Source organism: Dermacentor albipictus, chromosome 4 (genome assembly GCF_038994185.2).
Source record: "Dermacentor albipictus isolate Rhodes 1998 colony chromosome 4, USDA_Dalb.pri_finalv2, whole genome shotgun sequence".
NCBI classification, from domain to species: Eukaryota; Metazoa; Arthropoda; class Arachnida; order Ixodida; family Ixodidae; genus Dermacentor; species Dermacentor albipictus.
In genome coordinates, this window is record NC_091824.1 from 121,216,616 (window position 1) to 121,239,931 (window position 23,316).

The 23,316-nt window shown below is 47.3% G+C and overlaps 2 protein-coding genes across 2 annotated transcripts in view; one reads left to right on the forward strand and one right to left on the reverse strand.

Moving 5' to 3' along the window:
* Positions 1–15,272, reverse strand: part of LOC135917766 (proliferation-associated protein 2G4) — a 125,754-nt gene extending 110,482 nt beyond the window's left edge. The window contains exon 1 of the mRNA XM_065451358.1: positions 14,896–15,272. The gene's annotated coding sequence lies outside the window, so the exon portion shown is untranslated. The remainder of the gene's footprint in view (positions 1–14,895) is intronic.
* LOC135917755 (putative ammonium transporter 3) lies at positions 175–18,947 on the forward strand. Its single transcript, XM_070537982.1, has 7 exons — positions 175–304; positions 2,403–2,955; positions 4,601–4,672; positions 4,887–4,946; positions 10,395–10,468; positions 12,675–12,991; positions 18,627–18,947. The coding sequence occupies exons 1-7, from the start codon at positions 175–177 to the stop codon at positions 18,945–18,947; spliced, it is 1,527 nt and encodes a 508-aa protein (XP_070394083.1).
* Positions 18,948–23,316: the final 4,369 nt, after the last annotated feature.

Sequence of the window (23,316 nt, forward strand, 5' to 3'; positions counted from 1 at the left end):
GCGTTAAAAATTCACGGTTCCAGTTTTCGTCAATCAAATTCGATCCTCGAGCGCCGGAACTTACTCGATACCGCTTCAACTGTCACCGATAGAACACGCTATACAGAGGGGAAGTTGCATTCATCTAGACACTGACGAATTTAACCTTGTGGTTTTGCGGACGGACCAGTCAACATGCCTGCCGCACCTGACAACGAGATGGGCTCCCCCGTTCCTTCTACTATCGAGCCTTACGAAGAGTTCACGTACGACGATGCGACCTGGGTACTGACGGCGGCCATAGTTATATTCACTATGCAAACTGGTAAGCTGCACGAAACCCTCCTTCCACCCCCCTCTGACATCAATATGAGTGCATTTGTGACAATGAGACCGACACGAGGGAATCGGTTCGAATATGTTACACCACTCATTATACGTAGCAGATGGTAGCCTCTCGGCACAACTTGGCGCTATCTATTCCTACTCATGTTTGATGAAAGAAAAGTCGTCGAAAGTCGACCACTTAATTGGACCTTGATACATTTTGATACCGCGCTACAGTGCCCGTGCCGAATGAAAAAAAAAATCAAATTGCTGACCTTTCGAGATAGATACCGTCTGAAGTGAACCAGAGATAGATAAGACTTACGACAGCAGGGTAGCGTATTAACATAGCGTTTTTGTTATATAGTTACCGTTTCTGCCGCTTTCACGTACAACGTGCGCATGCGTGGCGTAGTATGGCACAGCTGGGCCCCGGCTGTGATGGTAACGGTAACAGCAGAGCGGCAGCACTATGATGATACGCTCCGGCAATGTCGATCAGATTTCTGGTAAGCCAGTTCTGCGGAAATCCACAAGGTGGAGGAGCGGGTTGCTAGGCAAACACTGCGCCAAGATAGAGGATACCGACTGCGAAGAACGCGAACTGAAATGGACGTCGGTTTATCCTGTCTTCGGGACAGTGGGAAACGGGAGCATAGACGCAGATTCCAGGCGTCGTAGAATCCGTGCATCAGCATTTTTTTTCCTCCGGCTTGAAACCAGCTCAAAAGCCCGCGTTACATCACGCATATAAATGCGCTAAAATCGAGCACGAGAACAGTTAAAGCACACAATTATTATTACCACCTTAACAACTAATGCCGCCTACGCAGACTGGTAATTGAGTAGGTTACGATCGTCATGATGAACAAGGACTTCGCGATCAGAGGAAGCAAACACCAACACCTTAAAGTTTGCCGCATTTAAACGGTTGCTGAGTCAGGCAATGAGTGAAGTTCCTTCAAATCACTTTTGGGGCCACTTTGTCGCGGCATACAAGCGCGTAAAAAGGCGGCAACTTTCGTATTTTTGCACGCCACGAGTAAAGCGCGGGAAAAATAATTGTGCAGGACACAGCCGCAATGAAAAGGACTGAAAGGGATGATTCAGGAACCAATAACCGCTTTCCAATTGGAAGTCACGCCTTTTGCTATAAAGAAATGAAAACCTTGTTTGATTACTCTGGCGATGTTAGCCAGGTGAATAGTAAACAAAAATTATCCTTATGGCTGAAGAGAACTCATGACCAAACATTCGTTGGTCCATAACCGTAGATTGTGCCAGGTTTTTTTTTAGCAGCTTGTATAAAGTTAGTTGGGACACCCTGTATAGGCGTCGAATCGGCGAGAGTTGACTTGTACAATTGACCACAACGTAGATCATACAGAAGGGATAGAAAATTCTTGTACACGTGTGACTTGCGGTGTATGATCCAGGCGAATCCTAATCGTTGATATAAGCCTGCCCTGCAGCTGTAGCTGAAACACCGATTTCTCGAAGCGCCACGATGATGACCTGTCTGAGAACGTCATTGTTGGTCTGTGGTTCTGATTGCGAATGCAAATGCAACGACGCATCTCAAGCCGGCAATATCGCAGCTTGCAAGTGCATAATGCCCTCGTTAGCAGTTGTAACTACATTTACAGCACAAAGACCGCCCAATAGTTTGTCAAAGGTCGTAAATATTTTGACTGCATGAGGTTTTTTTCCTTCCCCCAATGTTCACACATGAACATCGAACATGTCTGTACCAAATAAACAATGACTTCGAGTATGGCTTTTGAATTAAACACTACAGGCTGCATTAGCATCATAAAACTACCGTAGGCGCATGCTGCGCCTGCAAACACCTGACATTTAAACAGGAAAGCAGTGTCACGCATATCACACGGGACAAGAAGCGTCACTAGATACATAAAAGCGGGAGGCCTGTACGGGCCTCATTTCTTTCAGTCAGTGTTTGTAATTCGCGCTGTAAAGATGTTCCACATAAACCTCCTAAAAACACATTTGGATGCATCGGATGCCTCTGACACATTTCACTCTCGTCGTTTTGTTGACATCGAGCTTGACAGCCAGGAAACCCCGCGGTGCAGGCTTCGGCCTCCTCGAGTCCGGCTGCGTGTCGCAGAAGAACGAGGTCAACATCCTCATGAAGAACGCCGCCGACGTCATCCTCGGCGGCCTCACCTACTGGCTGTTCGGCTTCGGCCTGCAGTACGGCACGGGCCACAGCCCCGACAACGAGTTCAGCGCCGTCGGACGGTTCATGGTCGACGCCGAGACGGACGACATGGGCCTCGTCTTTTCTAGCTTCATCTTCCAGCTGTCCTTCTCGACCACCGCAACGACCATCGTGTCCGGCGCCATGGCCGAGCGGGCCAACTACAACGCGTACTGCGTCTTCTCGCTGCTCAACACCATCGTGTACTGCATCCCGGCCGGCTGGGTCTGGGGAGACCACGGCTTCCTGAAAAAGATGGGCGCCATAGACTTTGCCGGGTCCGGCTGCGTCCACTTGCTCGGCGGCATGTCGGCCCTGGTGGCTGCGGCGCTGCTGGGTCCGCGGCGCGGTCGCTTCGACGAAGCCAGCGAGAAGGCCCAGATGAGTCGCCCTACTAACGTGCTTCTCGGAACGTTCACGCTTTGGTGAGCACGCGCAGTCTGTTGTTCCCAGGCCACAAGTCATTCACCATGTGCCACACATTTGAGCCCAATTGCGTATATCTAAGGACACGAACCAGCTGATCCACCCAAAAGTAATTTTAACTCATGACAGAATTTACGCTCTATAAACATGGTAACTCTCTTACACCTCTTATATTTGACGGCCGCTTTTCTGTAATAAACATAACATCAGCGCGAGATTGGGTGTTTAAACATTTTTTTTTGCCTAGTCTGAAGGCAGAAACGATGCTACTGAACTTTACAGGGGCAATATAAACTTCAGAGTTGGGCGGCATGAAGTTATAAACATCGTAACAAGATGCCTCGTGCCGGAGTTACGTATGGCTTGCTTCAGCAATCTTTACTCTGACAGATGTCAACTTTGGGCTTGAAAAAAATTTTTTTCAAAACATTCAGACTCATACGATTCCAAACACAATTCAGAGAAAGAAGCGCCGGCTACGTTTAAAATGCGAAAATAGGCACCTCTACGAAAGTGGTCATGTTTGAAGTGTGCCACGTGCAATTCTTGTCTACAGTGCTTGGGCACCGCGGGCTTCGGAGCGAGAAGCGCGGATTCTCAAAGTAGTTTCTGGGTTCAACTTATTTGCTTCTGCGGCTTGCCTGTCTGTGTGGCTGCCCCCTGAGTAAAAGAAAAATTATAGGAGAAACACTAGCAGATATTGTCCCAAGTCGAATTCGTGTTTTAAAGGACGCACAGTTCGAGAAATCTTTGGCGCATCTTCATAGCCAGCAGGCACAGCGACACTGCGGGGTCACTGTTTGAAATTTGAAAGAGGAATCCACTCAGCTATGCAATAAACACGAAAAATAAAAAGTTACAAAACGTTTATCGCGTAAGTGCAGTTTCCTGCTGTCCATCGTCACAGTTATGCTGCTGTTATGGCATTATTTTTTTACTAGCCGGTCCGAGAATTGCGTGAATTGGCGCAATTGGCGTGAGGAATGAAGCACACATCAACATAATGCATCAAATTCATAAGGGGCGTAGTTAAAACGAAAAAGCATTATCAAGTAGCCTAGCTGAAAGGACACCAATAAAAAGGCAATTATGTAAACGGCGAACAAATATTAGAACTGCTAGTAATTGCAGCGATACCGACGACCAATGCTGCTGGCACTGCGCTGCCGCTGTTTTTATTGTGGCAACACAACGCGGTTCGGAACTGAAACGTGTGCTGCGCCACAAAATTAGTTCTACATACTTAGCATACGCAGCTTCCGACCTGCCCGATAACCTGGTTTCTTTCTCTTAGGGGACTGCGTACAGTGACATTCCATAGCACCATGGTTTGCTGAAACACTGCATAAACCGAAATTGAGTGAAACATCTAGACCAAGGAGTGGGTGAAACACTCTCGAGGTGCGAAATGAAACTAACAAAAGAGAAACTAAGAGTCGCAGACGAAGACTGTTGGGGTTCCTTCAAGCTATCTTGGCACTACTGCGCGCTTTGGGCTAATCCGTTAGTTAAATTTTTAACGGAAATTTTCGCAATGGGATTCTTTTTCTTCTACCGGTATTTTATTTAATACGAGCACTACAGTTGTAACAACGATGTTAAACGTGCTATGTGCAATGCAATACGCGCGATGCTTGTGTGCAGGTGGGGCTGGCTTGTGTTCAACTGCGGCAGCTCGTTTGGTGTGAGACATGACAAATGGAAGTACGCTTCCAGGTACGTGGTCAATTTCCGGCGTAAGTTATGGTTTCATCTCACTTTCTCTAAAAAAGAAAAGCGGTTGACGCCTGATTTTGCACAGAGTTACGTCCACACTTTATACACATCCACCAAACGAGGCCCATATAGATTCTCTTATAACTAAAACCCTCGAACCTCTAGAAAGATGACCATTCAATACGTGTTTATTTTCTATTGCCTCTTATTTCAGGGCGGCAGTGACGACGATTAACGCTTCTCTGGGTGGAGGCCTTGTCGGAGTTTTTTATACGTACGTATTCTTCAGAGTTGTTTGTCTGAGCGTGTGTTCGCTGATGACAGGTGTTCCTGTACTTACATGCAACGACAGTGCATTCCTTGCAATCTTGAATAATGGGTGAATTTGCAATGTACGCGTGTTTGAATTTACAACATCTAGGGACATTGCTTTCTTGTCGTTGCCAGTATGTCAAACGAACCTGTGATTCTCTTCAAACCAACGCATGTTTGTGTTTTTGATTGCTTATTGTGCTTCTGCGGAATACTGATCTTTTAACATTTCAGTAACAAGACGATAAGCCGTAGTGCTAGAGGCCTTGTATCCACTATAGAATAATTTCATTTATGAACCATGCCGCCAGAATGATAACGAGGACATCTTCTGCTCAGCCTTAGTAGCAGGTGCTTCTATGCCACGAATGTTGCTACCTAACAATGCGCGGCGTTAATTTGTCGGGACACAGTTGGCAGGCAATTGGTAGGCAGTAAGTCCTCAAGGACTATTTAACGAGCCACTGAACTACAGAGCTGTGAGAACCTTCAAAACCAGTACATCTTTACGACAAGGTAGCGATTAGTTTCACTATCAAGAGCACAGTATTTGCAAAAAGTTCGAAGCCACCTGGCGCGTAAGAAACAGCATCTGCGTTTAATACGCTCTCGAGGGTCTCCTTGTTTCTTCACGGTGCAACTTTCTAGCGCTTTATACTGTTGAAACGTGGGCTTCAATTTTTTTTACATAGAAAGAGAGAGAGAGGAAGAAAAAAGAACATATATATATATATATATATATATATATATATATATATATATATATATATATATACAGTAAAAGCTCGTTAATTCGAACCGCAAGGGTAAGCCGCTTCAGTTCGAATTAACGAAAGTTCGAACTAACGAAAGTGAAGGAGAGCAACAGTAAACTACGATTTGGAAGCAGTAGGGCATGTCAGAAATTTGGCGGGTCAGAAAGTGATGGCGTGTGCTGTGGGCACACGCCATCTTCAAGTCAAAGTTCTGGGTCCGACTGTGCCACACCACCGATGTCCACCGAAAGGAACGTTAGCCGAGGCTTAACACTATCACAATGAATCGCGACGGCCGATACCTCCTAAGCTGAAAACAGAGGTGCACAACCGATGAAGACTGCCGAGACAAAGACGCTGAACATGTGAAGGTGGCGAAGGCCCTGATTCGTCGGTTTTTTATTGCAAGCGCAGCAGCGACGTACTTGATTCGCTGTGTTTTGGCGCTTGCCGTGCCATCTCCGCACAACATTAGCAGCTGTACAAGATTTGTTCTCGGAAGTTATGTAGTACGGAGAGGCGGCAGCCCCGGCTGCCTTCTGGCTGGCCCCGCGCCGGTTAGATTTTTTTTTTTCGATTTTGCCTTTACTCGCCGTTCTCTCCGTTTCGGAGGAAATACAGCCTTGTGTGTAGGCAGTAGGCGCGTTTCTCTGGCCGTGTGCCAGACGAATGTAGTTCGAATTATCCGTGAGGGAACCTTCTCGCGTTCGAATTAACGGACTTTTTTATACATAGACTTCTATGGAGCTTGGCCGGACCAAATCGTACAGTTCGAATTATCCATAAGTTCGAATTATTGAAGTTCGAATTAACGAGCTTTCACTGTATATATATATATATATATATATATATATATATATATGTGTGTGTGTGTGTGTGTGTGTGTGTGTGTGTGTGTGTGTGTGTGTGTGTGCGCGTGTGTGTGTATGTGCGTGCGCGTGCGCGTGCGTGCGTGCGCGCGCGCGCGTGTGTGTGTGTGTGTGCGTGTGTGTGTGTGTGTGTGTGTGTGCGTGTGTGTGTGTGTGTGTGTGTGCGTGTGCGCGTGTGTGTGTGTGTGTGTGTGTGTGCGCGCGTGCGTGTGTTCAGCGGCGTCTACTTATTTCATATGTATTCACCATGAGAACCACACAAGCTACCTAAGTATTTTTGATTTGGTCACCAGTGGCTCCGTATGTATATGTGTATGTGTGTGCATGGGTATATGCGCGTGTGGGTTCATGAGAGTATATATATGTACAATGCATATGCGCGTGTGTCTGCATCATCATCATCATCATCAGCCTGGTTACGCCCACTGCAGGGCAAAGGCCTCTCCCATACTTCTCCAACAACCCCGGTCATGTACTAATTGTGGCCATGCCGTGCCTGCAAACTTCTTAATCTCATCCACCCACCTAACTTTCTGCCGCCCCCTGCTACGCTTCCCTTCCCTTGGAATCCATTCCGTAACCCTTAATGACCATCGGTTATCTTCCATCCTCATTACATGTCCTGCCCATGCCCATTTCTTTCTCTTGATTTCAACTAAGATGTCAGAAGTGTCTGCATGCATGTTGCCGAATATTCCGTAGGGGGGCTGCGGGCCTCGTAAAGCTGCCTCTACTGGAGCAGCTTTTACTTGCAGCCTCCTCCATCAAGTAGATGGAAATAAAGTTATTGGTTGGTTACATGAGCAAGGCTCACACACCATGGAGAAATCGAAGGCCTCGCCGCAGGTGCGTACCCTGACCTAAGAGAGCCACGGTACGTATGGGGCCTTATATCGTATGGTGCCTTTCTACTGGGATACTTGCGAGGTGATGGGTAAGGATGCGGGCGAAGTGTCTTATGCGCGCAGGAATTGTTTCAATGGTAATGTGCGCTCTGATAGTGTAACATTGAGCGATTGCAATAACTTCTATCGTTGACGCGCTCCACGGTAGTCCAAGGCATATCCCGAGGACTTGGGCTTGGATACCTCTGATTCTGTTCAGGTTAGTTCTGCAGGTGTTGGAAACTACCGGCAGGCTGCACCGCAGGAATCCAATAAAGAGGAAGCTGTACAGTTGCAGCATGGATGAGTGTATTGACACACCTCCCCCCGGCCTCGCCCCCCCCCCTCCAGGCCCTTACTAATAACCTAAGCACATGACAAATTCCCGTCAGACGTTTTTTCACATAATTCACGTGCTGGGGCCCAGGAGAGATTATTGTCTATAACCACCTCCCAAAATCTGTGACTTGTGCTGTGCGAGATCAGCTGTCCGACGATGGGTACCGCGCATAAATGCATTAGTCTTCTGGTAAATGTCACCGCTGCACACTTTTCATATGATATTTGAGGTTCTTATACCCGGACGTAGGATGATGTTAAAAAGTGGCCGCCTTCTGAAGCCACGTTACAACCGGCGTCCACATACAAATGTCGTAGGCATATATGGCGAGCCGAACTGTACATGGAAGGACATCGGTGAGTTGAATGAGTGTTATATTGTAAATCGTTGAGCCCAGTACTCCGCCCTAAGGGATCCCACGGTTACTGTAATGCTGGGAGGTTGGGCTATCCTCGGTAAGTATGAAAAAGGATCTCGTTTGTAGGTAGCTATTAATCAAGAAATAGACCTTGCCGCCAAGCATTCTGGCATTCCACTGAAATATTGAAGCGTTCCGGACCTAGTCACGAAACGACGGCTTCTGGCAAGCCATGATTTCAACCAAGGGCCGCAAGCACTGGACTCAAAGTGCCCAGCACATGTAGCTCGCTTTACACAGACGAAATTTTCATGTTGCTCAGTCTGACGCGGATGACATTCATGAGGGACCGAAAAATGTTGATGATCTGGAGATCATGAGCCATCGTCGCTTCAAGAGTTGCCGCAGTCGTAGAGGTCGGTGAATTTTAAGGTAACTCAGCTGCGCGTTGTACCCTCGGTAGCTCAGGCCATTCTTCAGGATGGGTGAGTCTTTCCTTTTGGTTTGTTTTCCTTGAATCAATCTTGGTGGTGCTTTGCGTTGATGCAGCAACCCCTCTGACGGAAGAGGACGTGTCACTATCTGCAACTGTGGTTTTTTGTGAACGTCCTCGTTGTCAATATCGACGTCACCGAAGAGTGACAACAGTCTCTCGATGCGTTGAATTGTCCCGCACCGTTCGTTTGTGGATAGCAAATTTCTTCTGCACCAGCAGGCAATCCTTTGACGAGACCTTGTGAGCACTGCTGTAGTTAGGGCACTTTAGAAGATCTGGCCGGCAGGCGTCTTCTGAACGGGAGTCAGAGCACCGCGGGTACACGACATTGTTCACGCTAACACTCTTTGCGTGGCCAATCTTGCAACACTTCAACCACTGGAGGGGCTTCAGTACGAGTGGTCATACTGTTTGGCAGACATGTCCTACTTTTATGTGGGAAGGAAGGCTGTCTCCTTCAAACAAATCCTTCACACCCAGCATGTGTTTCCAAGTCTGGAAATCTTCGTAATGAACGTGTCTTCTGTCGTTGGTTTCATTAGTATTAGCAAGCCGTCATTCTTGATGGCAACGTCGACTTCATAAATGACGCTCGCAGTGCTATCCCTGCCTGTAGGAATTATTGATTGTACCTTTATATAGTCGATCCCGGTAATATAACGTAGGACTTGTAGGGCTCTAAGGTGTAACACGTCAACTATTAGGGCATTTTTCCGCACGTTTATTCCCAGGTCTTTAATCTCATTTGGTACGATTTTCTCGAGCAACGAGAAGAGGACCTGCCTGTTTTGGAGCATTAAATTGGTCGCCGGTCAACGGGCATGAAGAGCACAATGTAGGGCCAGTGTTGCGGTACACTCTTCATGGTAGAACCACTTGCTAACGATGACGTTTGCAGTAGTCTTCTTTTTTATTTTGTATTCATCACGAATTTAAAGCCATCGTCCGAGGAATCGTAGTTGTCCGAACATAACTCAGTGGCTTCGCTGTGTGAATCGTTTGGCGTGCTTCCACGTTTCCTGGACGTTTCCTGAACGGAGGTGCACCAGGAAGGTCCTTGGAGTTATTTGCCGTAAGGAAGCAGCGGTAGCTCCCAGAATTGCAGGGGAACAAAGTGAAAACGTGGAGACAAAGGTACAAGCGTTCTATCAAATAATCACTTCGTCTCAACTTCCTCAGAGACCGCAGTGTGCTAGTGACCTGATCGCGCAGTTTGATCTGGTGGTTTTGTTGCTGGCGCTGATAATCTCACCTTTGTAAATGCAGACTAAGATTGCGTGAACAGTGTATGTTGACTGCCTACTTATAACCACATATGTATTTACAATCTAAACAATTTTCTTTGACATTATTTTGGCTGCAGAGGTCACCTCTACTAATTTCCTACAGACAATCGAACATTATGGAAAACATTAGTTCATTCTTTTAAACTTGCAAGTTAACTTTTTAGGGCATATGAGAACGAAGAATTGTGCCCTTCACACCATGCTGGGTTTCGAAAAAAAAAATATTTTACACAGCTACAGTTTATCGCGGTTATGTGACGACCTCATTCGCGCAAACATCGCCTTCGAAGCTTTTTGAAAAAAGAAAGCCGGTTCCCACTCATGCCGTCAGGTACGAATACTGAAGTGAGGAGCTACTTTAAAGCTCTACGTAGCTAAACTGGTTCTCATGTTTCATTCTGAAGCATCTTCGGTTTTTTCAGGTACTTTATGACACGCAAGTTTCTCGTCGACGATATCGTGAACGCCATCTTGACTGCCCTCGTCGCCGTCACTGGTGAGAATGTGTTCCGGCATGGTGTGTGAGGGTCCTCAGAGATCGCACCTGCGCGACCTCGGTGTATGCTTGAACAAGCAGAGAATATGCCTGCTTCACAACTATTGCGAATTTCGTTTCTGTAAAATGAATGTTGTCGTTTACAAGATATTATATTTTTGTTACGTTGTCTCGCGGTCATCTTCAACAGTGTCTCACTCGGGGTAGATTAGCTAAATAGTTACGTTGCGAATTTTTACGTAATGGAGTGCTATATTTTCCCGTTGATTTAGGTGTTACTAAGGGATACTGTAACTGTTTAGTATAGCAGGGTAGCATCTCAACAGCAAAAAAGCGAAGGTTTTTTTGTATTGCTGCTGACGTATCGTCGGTTTTCATTTGTATCTCGACTGTCTTAATAAAAATTCAAAGAACACACAAGGCCCAACTTCGGAGTGTAGTACGACGTGAAATTAAAACCAGATAAAGTTATTAAGCTTCATGCTAAATTTCTACGCTGGCAAGGTCCTAATTTTTATACCGAACAGATATAATTATTAAAAAGATTTCTGGACAGCAAGGTACCACGGCTCATTAGGCATGGTTCTCAGTCATGTCACGTAGAGTAACATGAAAACTGTCTTCAGTCCACCAAAAGCACTCTGACGAGAATTCGTGCTTGCCTTCTTCAGTGAGGCCTGTGCTAAGACCGTATTCTCGGACAATGCTGTCTTTCACGGGACCTTAACGCGACAAGCACAGCCTCCATGGATGAGAGCATTCCTTGCAGTGCGATAAGATAGCGCGTTTGGAACTGTGCCAATGCTGTCGCTCACAATACTCGCGGAAAAGATTCCGTGGCAGTGGGGTGAAAGCTACGGGAGCGGAGCTTCTGCAGGTGTCTTACCACGCCAAGTAGACCGGCAGCGTTAGCGCGTTTGGCTTCTTAGGAACAGATACTGATTCAGCGTAGCTTCACCGTGCGATGGTTTCGCATTTGGCGAAACGCGAGAGAGAGAGGCAGAAAAATATGTCAATTTTAAGACTCAGTGGCTTATTTTGTCTTATATTCTTTTTGTACATAAGCTGTTTGTGTTTTCTCTTTCCCCGTCTAAGGTAACGTGAATGAGAATGTAGGACTCTTCTCAGGAGCGCTCTTGTACTTCCTTTTGCCTCCGTAGCTTTCTCTTCGTAGCCACAAGAAATTGTCTGCGAGTAATCACGCCTATGCGTCTGGCGGTAGTCCCGCGAAACTGAAGGTGTCGTGGGAGAGAGAGAGGAGTTAGATGGGAAAGGGTGGAACTTAACCGGAAGAGAAGCTTGCGGTTTGCTGCCCTACACTGGTGAAATAGTAACGAGGTAAAGAAATATGAAAGCCATCGAACGAGAATACGGCCTCAGACCTAAGTGGTATCGTGTTCACACAGCAAAACGCTACAATTTGGGCAGTATGCGCTTGCAGCTGGATCGAGACAAGGAGAGACCATTTATTTACATACACTCTAAGAACAGTTTACACCCTTTGGCTTGCCCCTTCTGCCACACAAAAATAATCGTCATCTGCCTTGATGCGTTTCCTTTCTTTATCGCTGCAAGCCTGGAACTTTCCAGTGACGAACGGCACGCGCGTTATCAGAAGAGGCACTCCAAAGGGTGTAAACTGTTCTATGCTGATAACGCGCGTGCCGTTCGTTACTGGAAAGTTCCGGGCTCGCAGCGATAAAGAAAGGAAACGCATCAAGGCAGATGGCGATTATTTTTGTGTGGCAGAAGGGGCAAGCCAAAGGGTGTAAACTGTTCTTAGAGTGTAGGCACGGAGCTTGCTTTCTTTGGCCTTATGCTTAGAAATGAAGAAATGCGATGAAGAAGAAATAAAGGGGTGCAGGTAAAATAATAAAGAGAAGAATGTTCGCATACAGTGGCTACACGCCACTGTAGCATATCTGAAGCTGCGTGTTTAGACCAGTAGTCTAGACTCATAACCACCAATATACAGTCTGCGTGAGGCCAAGGGCCTAAAACGAAGTCTTGCAATAGTGGTCGTTTATCGACGTGCGCGATCCAGCTTCTGCCATTCTCACGTCTGCATATAAGGAACAGACGGAAGCACCTTATAAGGTTTACGATTTGCATGAATGACGATTTTCCAACTAATGACGTGTGTATAGCGCGTGGTGAAAGCGACACCAAGGTGTATATGTTGCACCCTACTGTGCGTGATACGCAGCCGGCTCGGGCTTCTACTCGGCCTACGAGAGCATCGTGGTGGGCGTGACGGGCGCGCTGTTCGCCTGCTGGGTGCCGGCCGCCCTGGAACGAGTGCGCATCGACGACCCCGTAGGGGCTGTGGCCGTGCACGCCGTGGGCGGCGTCTGGGGCCTGCTGGCTGTCGGCCTGTTCGCAGACGCCGACTCGCTGCTACGCTTGACGTCGGGCCGCAGCGGGCTCTTCAAGGGCGGCGGCGCCTACCTGCTCGGCGTGCAGGCACTCGCGGCGCTCTGCATCGCCGCCTGGAGCCTACTCACCTCTTACGTCTTGCTAAAGGTGTTGCCACTGCACGCACAACCTATTTGCACAACTTTGAAGGAGTTCGAAGGTCAACCATGGTTTCCTAGATCGGGGAGGGTGCAAGAAAATCTCGGAGGCAATGGAATCCCTCTCGTGTCGCCTCAGCGCACCTATACTTCTGCGTTGGTGCTGCGCTTGCCAGCGTTCCATGCATCTATCCATCCGTCCGTCCGGGTATTTACACGTGTTAAATCTGTAGTGTTGCGTGATGTCTCTGAAAGTGGTCATGCGATCCCCCCACGTCCACTCCCGCATCGCTCTTGCGGAGGTGGAGTCGTAGGGATTGCAGGCGGGCGCTGCAGCTCGGCATGGAAGTCCTCGAGCCGCGGCGTGGGCCGTGTCGTTTCCCGCGAGCGGAGGGTCCATGCGGGCGGGGGTCCATACGAGGGAACTGCCGTTTTTGCGGCAAACATTGCCATGTTTAATTTAGAGAATGCCGGCCGCTTCCCGGTAGATCCCGGGATGCCCGGGAGAACGGCAAAGTATGGGCAGGGGCGAAATGGACCAATCCATAACTGCGAATATGGGTGCTCAAGATGAGCGTCCTGAGTATCTGTACGCTGCACTTATCCGTTTGTCCTGAGCACCTGTGAACGCACAGACACATTTACACAGAGTGTAAGTCTGTCAGGGTGTTCTTACAATCATACAAGTCACTGCGAGTGTCTGACACTGATGTCCGGTAAGACGAAGAGCGCGTGGTGCGCCTGAGGGAGAACCATTCGATAAATATGCAGCAGGCGTTCGTAACAGAATGAGGATGCATGGCACAAGGTGGGCTCGTGCAAGAGGCAGTCGACGGTCTCGATGCAGAGTTTGCTGGCGCAGCAGAACGTGCGTCTTACTCGCAGCAAAATTTTGCTTCTACCACTCTGACGCTTTCGCTGGCAGGCAGGCAGGCAGGCCAGAGCGGCAAGGAGTCATGTATAAGACGGGACGAAGCCAGAGCGAAGAGGTCATGGAATCGAGGACGAAAGTTGTCACGACAAAGCAGTAGTCCGCGAACCTGAAATGAATAAAGTGCAGCTTGTTAGAAAGACGTAATCCAGTGAAAATGAATAGGTTACTCACCAGCAACCAGACCGCTGGGTGCGAGGCGTGTGCGACGAATTGTCGGAGGCGCGGCTGCAGAACCAGATGCTCGTGCAACAAGCACGGCGAATTCGCGAAAGAAAGAGAAGGACACGGCGTCACTAAGAAGGTGCGATGGCATGTCGAGCAACGGAATTGACGAGAAGATTTAAATAAAATAAAGATATGCCATTTACCACGGCTGTAGTTATGTACGTCACGTTGAGCTGCAGATCGTAGGCTATAGATATAGTGTTCGTTCTTTGGTGTCGCTTTGCTGCCCTTACCCCATCTTCTGTGCAGAGTAGCCAACCGGACACTTAATCTGGTTAGCCTCTCTGCCCTTAGTCTCTTGTTTTCTCTCTCTTTATCCCTCCCTTGGTGTCGCTAGATGATGCTGGCGAGAAAATTCCAGGCAACGTTTAATACGCCCTAGAACCACACTTCGCTCAAGAGCACTTCATCACACGCGAGTCCGACATGAAATTGTGGCTTAGTCGCAACGGCATTCAGAACAGGTTATTGCCCATGACGCCGGTGGGAGAGGGGCGCATATCAGCTGACCTGCCTAGTGTTATGTAATATATTATAGTCGGCACCGCCTGCGAATCCGTCACGGAGAAGACGGGACTTGGCGACGGTTCAAGGAGTCTATAGGACTAAATTAAATGTGACAACGAACCTGTCCCAATTTTTCCAATGCTGTTCAGAAGAACCTGAGTGGCTACCAGTTAGTACTATAGCTACACGAAGAGTTAATTCCTTGCACAAACGTCACTCTCGCCGTGAGGGCGAAACGCACAACTTACATGGTTTGTCGCTCGCTGAAGGTTTAGCACTGTCTGCTGTCTGTCGCTCTCGGTTGGAGCGGCGTCCAACAAAGCTGTGGCCAACTGTCTCTTGCGGATGTCGGAGAAAGCGCCAAATGCAGCCTACAAGTCGGCACAATTTGTTCTCTTTTACAGGCGTTGCTACTAAAACAAATTTGCCTTACCAACTAGCCACTCGGCAAAAAGTGCAGTCTTACTGACAATTTTCCTGGCTCAGCGTTTCCCACCACGATACCCGGTTGCTGTGTAGTTTGCTGACCATATGCATGTCCCCGTCCAGCCACGTCCAGCACAGTCTCTCGGGGACGTGGGAGGGCGCGAGGGCTTGCAAGAAAACTGGCACCACTCGCACAGGAGCACTGGATAACAGCCGCACGGCACAAAAGCAAAAATTGCGATAATGATGGGTTTCATGGGCTTTAGCGCAGTGCTTCTCAAGAGCAAGGGATGGCACTTCTAAAGCAAGACACTCGGTAATTTGCGCATGCGCGGCCCCGGCTCAGGTGGTTCGAGAAACGTAGGCGATCTACAGCTGCCGTTATCGCACTCTCTTTAGAGCATGACAATGCACTTTGCCGTCACTACGTCTAAAGGCCGTGGGTGACGCATTCTCGCGCTTCGAGTGGTGATTGCGATGCGTATGGCAGCGCCGCGCTCAGCTTGACTTGCAATTCGCATCGCGAGCCATGTCAATTAAGCTTGACGCTGGCTGCAATGATCTTAGCGCTATTTTGATTGAGTACTGTCGCGAGGCATCCGCTGTTTGCTTCTTGCAGTGTGCACCATTCTGATGTCACATTCCTTATTTTGCAATGTGAAAAAAAAAAAGAACTAACGCGCTTTTGGTGTGTTGGTCCGCTACTCTGCAAACGCTCTTTGGAGGCAGATAGCGGGTGAAAATAGTTGTAGTGAGCGTCACGTGAAGCAAGGTACACTCTTAAAAAAGCTAACACTCTTTGGGACGTATCTTGTCCCACAACGATAATCGCCATCTGTATTGCGCGCATTTCCTTCCTGTAACGCTGTTAGCCCGGTACTTCCCAGTCATGAACGGCATGCGCGTTTTCTGCGTGACGTAGCATTCCCGACAGGAAAGTAGCGAGCGCAGCTTTTTCAAGAAAGGAAGCGCAAGCTGGGCAGATGGTGATTACTGTTGTGGGATGAATATACACCCCAAAGGGTGCAACTCTTTAAGAGTGTTACTGGTCCTTCAAAAATTTTGTCCCAGTGCCCCGGAAGCACTACCGAAGCTGTTTTCCTGGCTAGTCTAAATGTCGCACACTTTTCTGGACACGCAGGTCAGGACATTGTAAACATGGAAACGCTAACTTCGAGTCTGTGGAAATGAACTGTATGGAAGGTTCAAGATTCGCTAAAAGGAAGTCGGTCGTTGAAGCCACTGCGCGAAGCCTGCTGTCGGTAAAGGCACCGCATCCGGGAAACGACCTGAGGCCTATTCTTTCCGTAACGCTCACCACTCACTCAGAGCGCCGATACAAGATCAACCGTTCGTACATTTCCTTCACAGAGCGTTAAGACGCTGTTGGCTCACTTATTCTGTGCAACGCCTCTGCTACTTACAGTGCTTGCGCTTCTTTATTATTGTCGTGATCATAACCTGTTCATTTATAGTATGTCACAGTGCAGAGCGCGTTTTGCAAATGCAAATTTCCTAATCTCATCACTCTATCAAACCTTTTGCATTTTCTTTCCCTTTGCACACTATCTATGGTTCGATAAAGCACCGGTTATCTTATATAGTGATTGTGTTATCTCATCTCTCGGCATTTTATACGCAAACCTTACAACCTTCTTTTTATGTTTTAACGTCACGCCTATGATATTTTTTTTTCCTTCGCTCGCGGCACGGTCCTTAGCTTGTCTTCGAATTTCTTGGATCTCGACTACGCACTTCGGCTTTCGTCTGAAGTGCTTATGGTATAATATCTGTGTTTACTTGTGCGACGTGTTGTGCTAGCTGCACTTCCATTCCTATTCTATGTCCTTCTATTTATTTCTTATAAAAGGAGGAGCTATAACCTGCTCTTCCTTTTCTCCGTGTTGTGTTTATATGTTTCCGTGATTATTTATAATAGTCATTATCCACCGCTTCATGGCCCCATAGGTAGTGCTGGTCGAATACGGTGAAAGATTGCCATCCGCTTTTACTAGTTAGTTTCAAATACGGCGATTAACCCTGTGATGCCCAACGTACTATGCTTCGATACATCTGATATATGCTTTGAGTTTGACACCTGAGGATTCTGATTTAAGCACTAAAAACTTAGCGGGTAGACAAATGCGCTTTTACTAGTTAGCTTCAAATGCGGTGATTGGCCCTGTAATGCCCCACGTACTATAGGTATATGCTTTGATAACTTCGATGTATGATTTGAGTTTTATACCTGATAATTATGATTTAAGCATGAGAAACGTAGCGCATAGTCAATAGTAGTGTTATCGATACGCTGTAGTTAGCTATCAAGAATGATTGGTTCAGAAAACTAATTACTGACCAATTATTTATAAGTTACCATGGTAATTAGGTTTCAACTCAAATGAACTTTAATTGTTGTTGTTTTCTTGCCCAAATCTACCCTGCGGGACCAGAAATAAGGGTGAACAAGCTGTTCTGAATTTTCTTGATGTGTAACTGTGTTCGGCCATTACATCACAAAGAGAAAGAAATAATTGATCAGCAGGGAGGTTAACCAGAAGAGTCACTTTTTTTTTGCCCTGCGCGGGGAACAAAAGGAAAAAGGAACTTCAAGAAATAGGATAGGAGAAAGAAGAGTACCGAAACAAAATTGGCAGCGGTTTAGCTCGGCTATGCCAGGATATACGTGGCGAAAGCTAAGGCTATGGCTAGCCTTGGTTAATCTTCATTGCAAGTCCAGGTTAGTCTGGTTGTCTAGCTATGTTGCGGCGTTTAGTCAGTCGTTCGGCGCGCTGTTCGTCTGTTTCCTGGGCGATTCGTTTCCTCTTCATCTTGTTCCGATGTCAATTCCAGGCCTCCTCCTGCTTATCAGAATTGTCGCCGTCCACACTGCCGCCTCAACTGTGGTTGCGGCGCACGCGAGCTCTCATTTTCAACGCTCCGACATGTTATCAGACATGCGATGCTTCTGGCAAAGTGAGCGGAGGCGAGCGGAACGACGAGGAACGCGATGTGACGTCATACCAAACGGCGGTGGCGGAAAGGCGCGACTGCGCAGTGGCGGAACATCTGTGGCTCGGTGCTACTAGTGGCGCATGCGCAGTAGTGACTAGGGAGCGAGAGAAAGAGAAATATCCGCGGCGAGTGACGCGTTGTGACGTCGTGTGACTCCTCGGAGCACCGCCATGGTTAAATCGCAAGTTAGCGGCCAGTAAAGCTTTCGCTTAATTATCCCTGGCGAGGCGCGCGTTGTGACGTCATGTGCCTCCTCGGAGCACCACCACGGCGAAATCGCAAGTTCGCGTCCTATAAAGCTTTCGCTTTAAAAATCGGTGCACGAAATTGACGCGACACACCTCACTACATAACAGCCTCAATCTCACAGACCCGCAGACAGCCGGAAGAGATGTAGTGCCCCGGCTGCATTTCGCGTGTACGTTAGCGCTTAACGTACAGCGTTAAATAGATTTTTTTCATCTGAGCGTATGTTACGCATACATACTTGTGCACGTTGATATTCAAGATGTACTGTTACACGTGCGTTTCTGACCAGGGCATCTCCTACGTCATGCCCATCCGCATGACCGAGCTGGAAGAAGCGCTGGGCGCGGACCTGATCGAGCACAACATCAGCTACCCCGAATACAACTACGACGCGGTGCTGGCCCATTTCCACGGTCGGGGCGTCGACGTGAGCGGTGTGCCTTCGATCAAGCACCGCGGAGACTGGGACCGGCGCATTTTTGACGAGTACCTGCTAGGCGACAGGGGTGACGGAATTCCAAGACCGAACGGGAGACTGGCGGCCTACGTCACTAACTACGTCAGGGAAATGCCGCGAAAGTTCGGCGCTCGCACGTGTGTCATTGTCTGAGAAGATTCACTACTCACAGGATGTCAAGAACTCCGAATTCAAATAAACCCGATAACTACGGTTACGCGGTGTAACAAATTATACTGTCGTAACCGTGTACAAGACGCGGCTCTGCCGTTTGTTTATTTGTCTTTCGTCGGGGCTAACCACCAGGAAAGCATTGCACGCTGGCAAAAGTAATTTTTCTAGTCATCTGTCCCCCCCTAAAACACATAGGAATGTAAAGTCAGGTCGCATGAATGCAATAAAGACAACTCACAACAGAGGTCACAAGAACACACTAGAACGTAAGGTCAGGTCACATGAATACAATGAAGGTAGCTCACAGCAGAGGTCACATAAAACACACTAGAACGTAAAGTCAGCTATCTTGGATAGACTAAATAAAAAAAACACGATGTCAGGTCACAGGAATTCACATGAATTCAGCCACAAGAAGGAATGCAAAGTGCAATTAATAATTGCCAACAATATTACTCTCTTCTATAAATTTGCGGAGGACCACCAGCGCTCGCCCTTGTAATATACAAGTATCTGTTATCTATTTGCCTTGATCTTTCTCAGGCTTAAGTGCCTTCGGTCTACTGGCATTAGAATGAATATATAAAATGGCGTCATTAAGTATCACGCCGAGGACAGCCTAGGAATATATGATGTATGTCTTCATCCGCGTGTTCACAAATGCATTACATACTATCAGCGTGACAAATTGTATGCAGAAAGTGTTTTGTTAGAATGGTACCGAGCCTCAATCAATAAATTAGTGTTTCAAAACACCTGTGCGTGGGGTATGAAATTGAACGCAAGAAATAAAGGGCAAATAATAATGAATGTTTTTACTTTTTGGTCAAATCACGTTTCTTTTTATATGACGCAACTCGCTTTGTGACAGAGGCAGTCCGCATTTTGCATTATCCCTATGCGCTTTTCGCGTCACCTCATCAGCTTCTACATACTCTGGTATGTTGCAGTGGCCAGGTATCCACTGGAACATTAAAATGTGTAGTTCTTTTGCTGCTTTTGTAAGCTCTTTTAGAGCCTCACAAACTAAAATCGAGTTATGAGAAGGGATGCTGACGTTACCAAGAGATAATAATGCTGCCTGAGAATCGCATCGAATAACCCCGTTTTTTCCCTTCTTGTAGTATATTTATGTACCGTAGAGCCAACAATATGGGCATGAAGTTCTGCTGTAGTTGTTGATGTCACGCGATAAGCCCTACAGGTCGGTTTAAAGTTCCATTCTGGAATGAAAAATGCGGAAGTAGAAGATTTACCTTGACAAGAGCCACTTGTATGCGGTTGGATGTATCCCCGGTATGTGAAATATATCTAGCATAATGAAAACTGTTGTGCTGCAATCGTGAACGTGTCCATTTTTCGATTTATTCCTTCAACGGAAATCTCTATTGTGAGATCTGTAAGTTGCCATGAAGGATACGAAACATATACATTCCAAAATTCGTGTTTTGGCAATAGATTCTTGTGTGTCTGAATCACAAGTCTACTTAATACGAGCCCTGTCTCAGTCATTCAGTGTTATAGCTAGTGGATGTTTCGCCTGTTGTACAGAAACGAAAAAAAAAATGTCCACATGTTGCTACTCACCTCCTAACAGGAAATGAAGGGTGACGTGCTTCTGCGATTACTAAGGAACTGGAAGTTTCCCGAGGAACGCCTGAACATCGAATGCCACTAGCCATCAACCGTCGAAGCTGTTTCTCAGACGAGCGGGAGAGCCATCGAATAACTGGCGAAAAATTTAGTTTTATAAGAGCGTTATGTACCTTTCGCGTTGCTGAAACTGACTCTCTCCGTGTGCATGCTTGGAGACGATCTTCATCAAGGCGAATATCGTCACTGCGTTGCAAGGCATTTTTTGCCTTGATGAAGATCGTCTCCAAGAAATTAAGAAAGCTTAACTGCCTATCCACAGGTATATCATAAGACGCCAACAAACACTGACACCAAGGACAACATAGGGGAAATTACTTGTGCTTACTAAATGAAATAATAATTAAATAAATAAAGCACCCATAAATGCCGAAGAAAGTGGATGGGGAAACGGCGCCGCGGTAGCTGAATTGGTAGAGCATCGCACGCGAAATGCGAAGGTTGTGGGTCCGGTTCCCACCTGCATCAAGTTGTTTTTTTATCCACTTTCATTACCAATAATTTAGAGTTTCCTTATTTCATTTATTAAGCACAAGTAATTTCCCCTATGTTGTCCTTGGTGTCAGTGTTTGTTGGCTTCTTTTGAAATGACTAATAAAAATGGGGCCCCTCGGTTAACCTCACCCCCCCCCCCTTCTGTTCTCGTTTATGCACAGGTAGTCACACAAAATTAACCGAGTGTACAGGCTCAAATGTTTCGCTTAGGTTGAGTGGCTAACAAAGAAATCACAGTTTGCTATTTATTCACTCTGAGGAGCACGGATCCCTAAGCTCCTAATGTGGGTGAAGTGCTTGAGCGCGAATAAGGCATGCCTACGGCCGTAATATTTTGTGTGATAACACGCAGTTCTATTTTGCATAAGATCTCCGACTGGAGAGAATGACCTTGATAAAAAACCTCGTGAACGAGTCGAAGTGAGTCGGATGCCTGCGTCGTAGTCGAGTAATGCCTTGAATATCAATGCGTAGCATTCAGAGGGAATAGCGTGAAAAATGAGAGAAAAGCAAGGGCTCGATTTTCTTGTAACAACCATATGAGGCCAAGAGACAATGTAGCCAACGAAAACAGCGGGAATGGAGTTTAAAATAAAATTGAAATGTAGGCGGTAAAGCAAAGGATAAACAAAATTACACAGTAAAGCAAAGAGAAACAAAAGTGGAAGAAAATACAACTTGACACCGGTGGCATCCGGGCTAACAACGCCAGCATGACGCGCGCGGTGCTCTAACTATTAAGCTACGGTGGCCATTGTCCTCTCGTCCACTTTCTTGGGTGCCTGTGCACTTGTAGCAGACCTATAGAATTTGGGAGTGCTAATGAGCGCCACTCACGGTCATGGCGGCGGATACATCCTTTAAACAGGAGATGCCAGGCAGTACAAAAACTTATGAGTCGGCAACCGGCCAATAAATTCTCCTATGTTAGCCTCAATGCGTCGCGCCAGCCAAAGTCGAAACCCTTGCTTTGCAAACAGCGAGAAGAACAATGGAAACTGAGGGGCTCGACTTTTTTTATTGGTAACAACGATACGTAGACAACAGACAGTGATAGTGCCAGCAAACTTATAGGGGGAATCGATTTTGTTTTTAGTGTAATATAAAATTAGCAAGAAAAATGCAAATAATCATAGAAGAAAAGACAAGTGGCCGCCAGTGGTAGCGGCGTGACGCATATAGTGTCCAAGACCACTGGCGAGTTGTTTCGAAACCCTATTGTGATCGAGTTGAACAAACCACCAGCACTGGGCATTTTCCGTTTCTCCCTTCCTTCCCTTTTTCGTACTTTAAAATTAGTTCTGTTCTTTCAGTAGTTCTCAGTGCGAAATCTCGAGCCGTAAGTCACTCGTGTGCAGCAGAGGGAATCCCGCGCGGTCTTGTCTCACGGTCTGCGCACTCGGTCGGGCCGACCGACAATGCCTGGCGAACCAGGCTGCTTGCACGCGTGTCGACAGGCCACGTGACTCAAACGCGGCAATTAGGAGAACAAGCCAACTCTGACGTCGTCGCATCGACAGGCACGGTCACGACAGCTGGCGCCATCGGTGTCGCGGCAATTTCTATCATTTTGCCGGTTTCTCGACGTTTACGCGGGCGCGCACGCTCCAACGCGCCTCGCGCACTGGGCGGTGCCACCGCCTGCGTTGTCGAACGACAGCTACGCTCTGGCTGAATGCTGCGCGTAAAACAGAAATGCAAAATACAGGAAACGAAGCCCTCCAGCGTAGGCTGCTATTGGTTTCCTTTCTTTCTTTCTCTTTTTCGTTCCCCTTATTTCTTTTGGAGATCTGTCCTCGATGCAGTTTTGTTCTTGTCCTTTTGAGGAGGGCCGGCAGAAAGTGAGGTGGTTACTCGACGGTTTTTCTACGAATTCCTCGGTTTTGCTTCTTTGTGTGCATGCGTGTGAAAAACGGTGAAGTGACTTTGTTGCAGGGGTGCACTCTTGCTTGTAGATGCAGACGCCCGTGTAGCTAGCACGCGCGTTCACGGTCCTTTGAACACGGCTTCTTTCGACGCTTTGCAGTCCTAACTGACAATGGTCATATTAACGCTGTCTACTTTTTTTTCTTGGATTTCTGCGACGTCGAATACAACACACATGCTTGCTTCTTTTGTGCAATATCTTTATTTTTTCCTTTCACTCCAAAACCGCCCTAGAGTCACGTGTAGTACTCACGTGACTGCGGAGGCGTTTCCT

Bases quoted from the DNA above. Each gene is read 5' to 3' on its own strand.
- LOC135917755 (XM_070537982.1), top strand. From the start codon at position 175: ATGCCTGCCGCACCTGACAACGAGATGGGCTCCCCCGTTCCTTCTACT. The intron at 305-2,402 runs GTAAGCTGCACG...CCCGCGGTGCAG, and splicing joins TATATTCACTATGCAAACTG to GCTTCGGCCTCCTCGAGTCC. The intron at 12,992-18,626 runs GTGTTGCCACTG...GTTTCTGACCAG, and splicing joins CCTCTTACGTCTTGCTAAAG to GGCATCTCCTACGTCATGCC.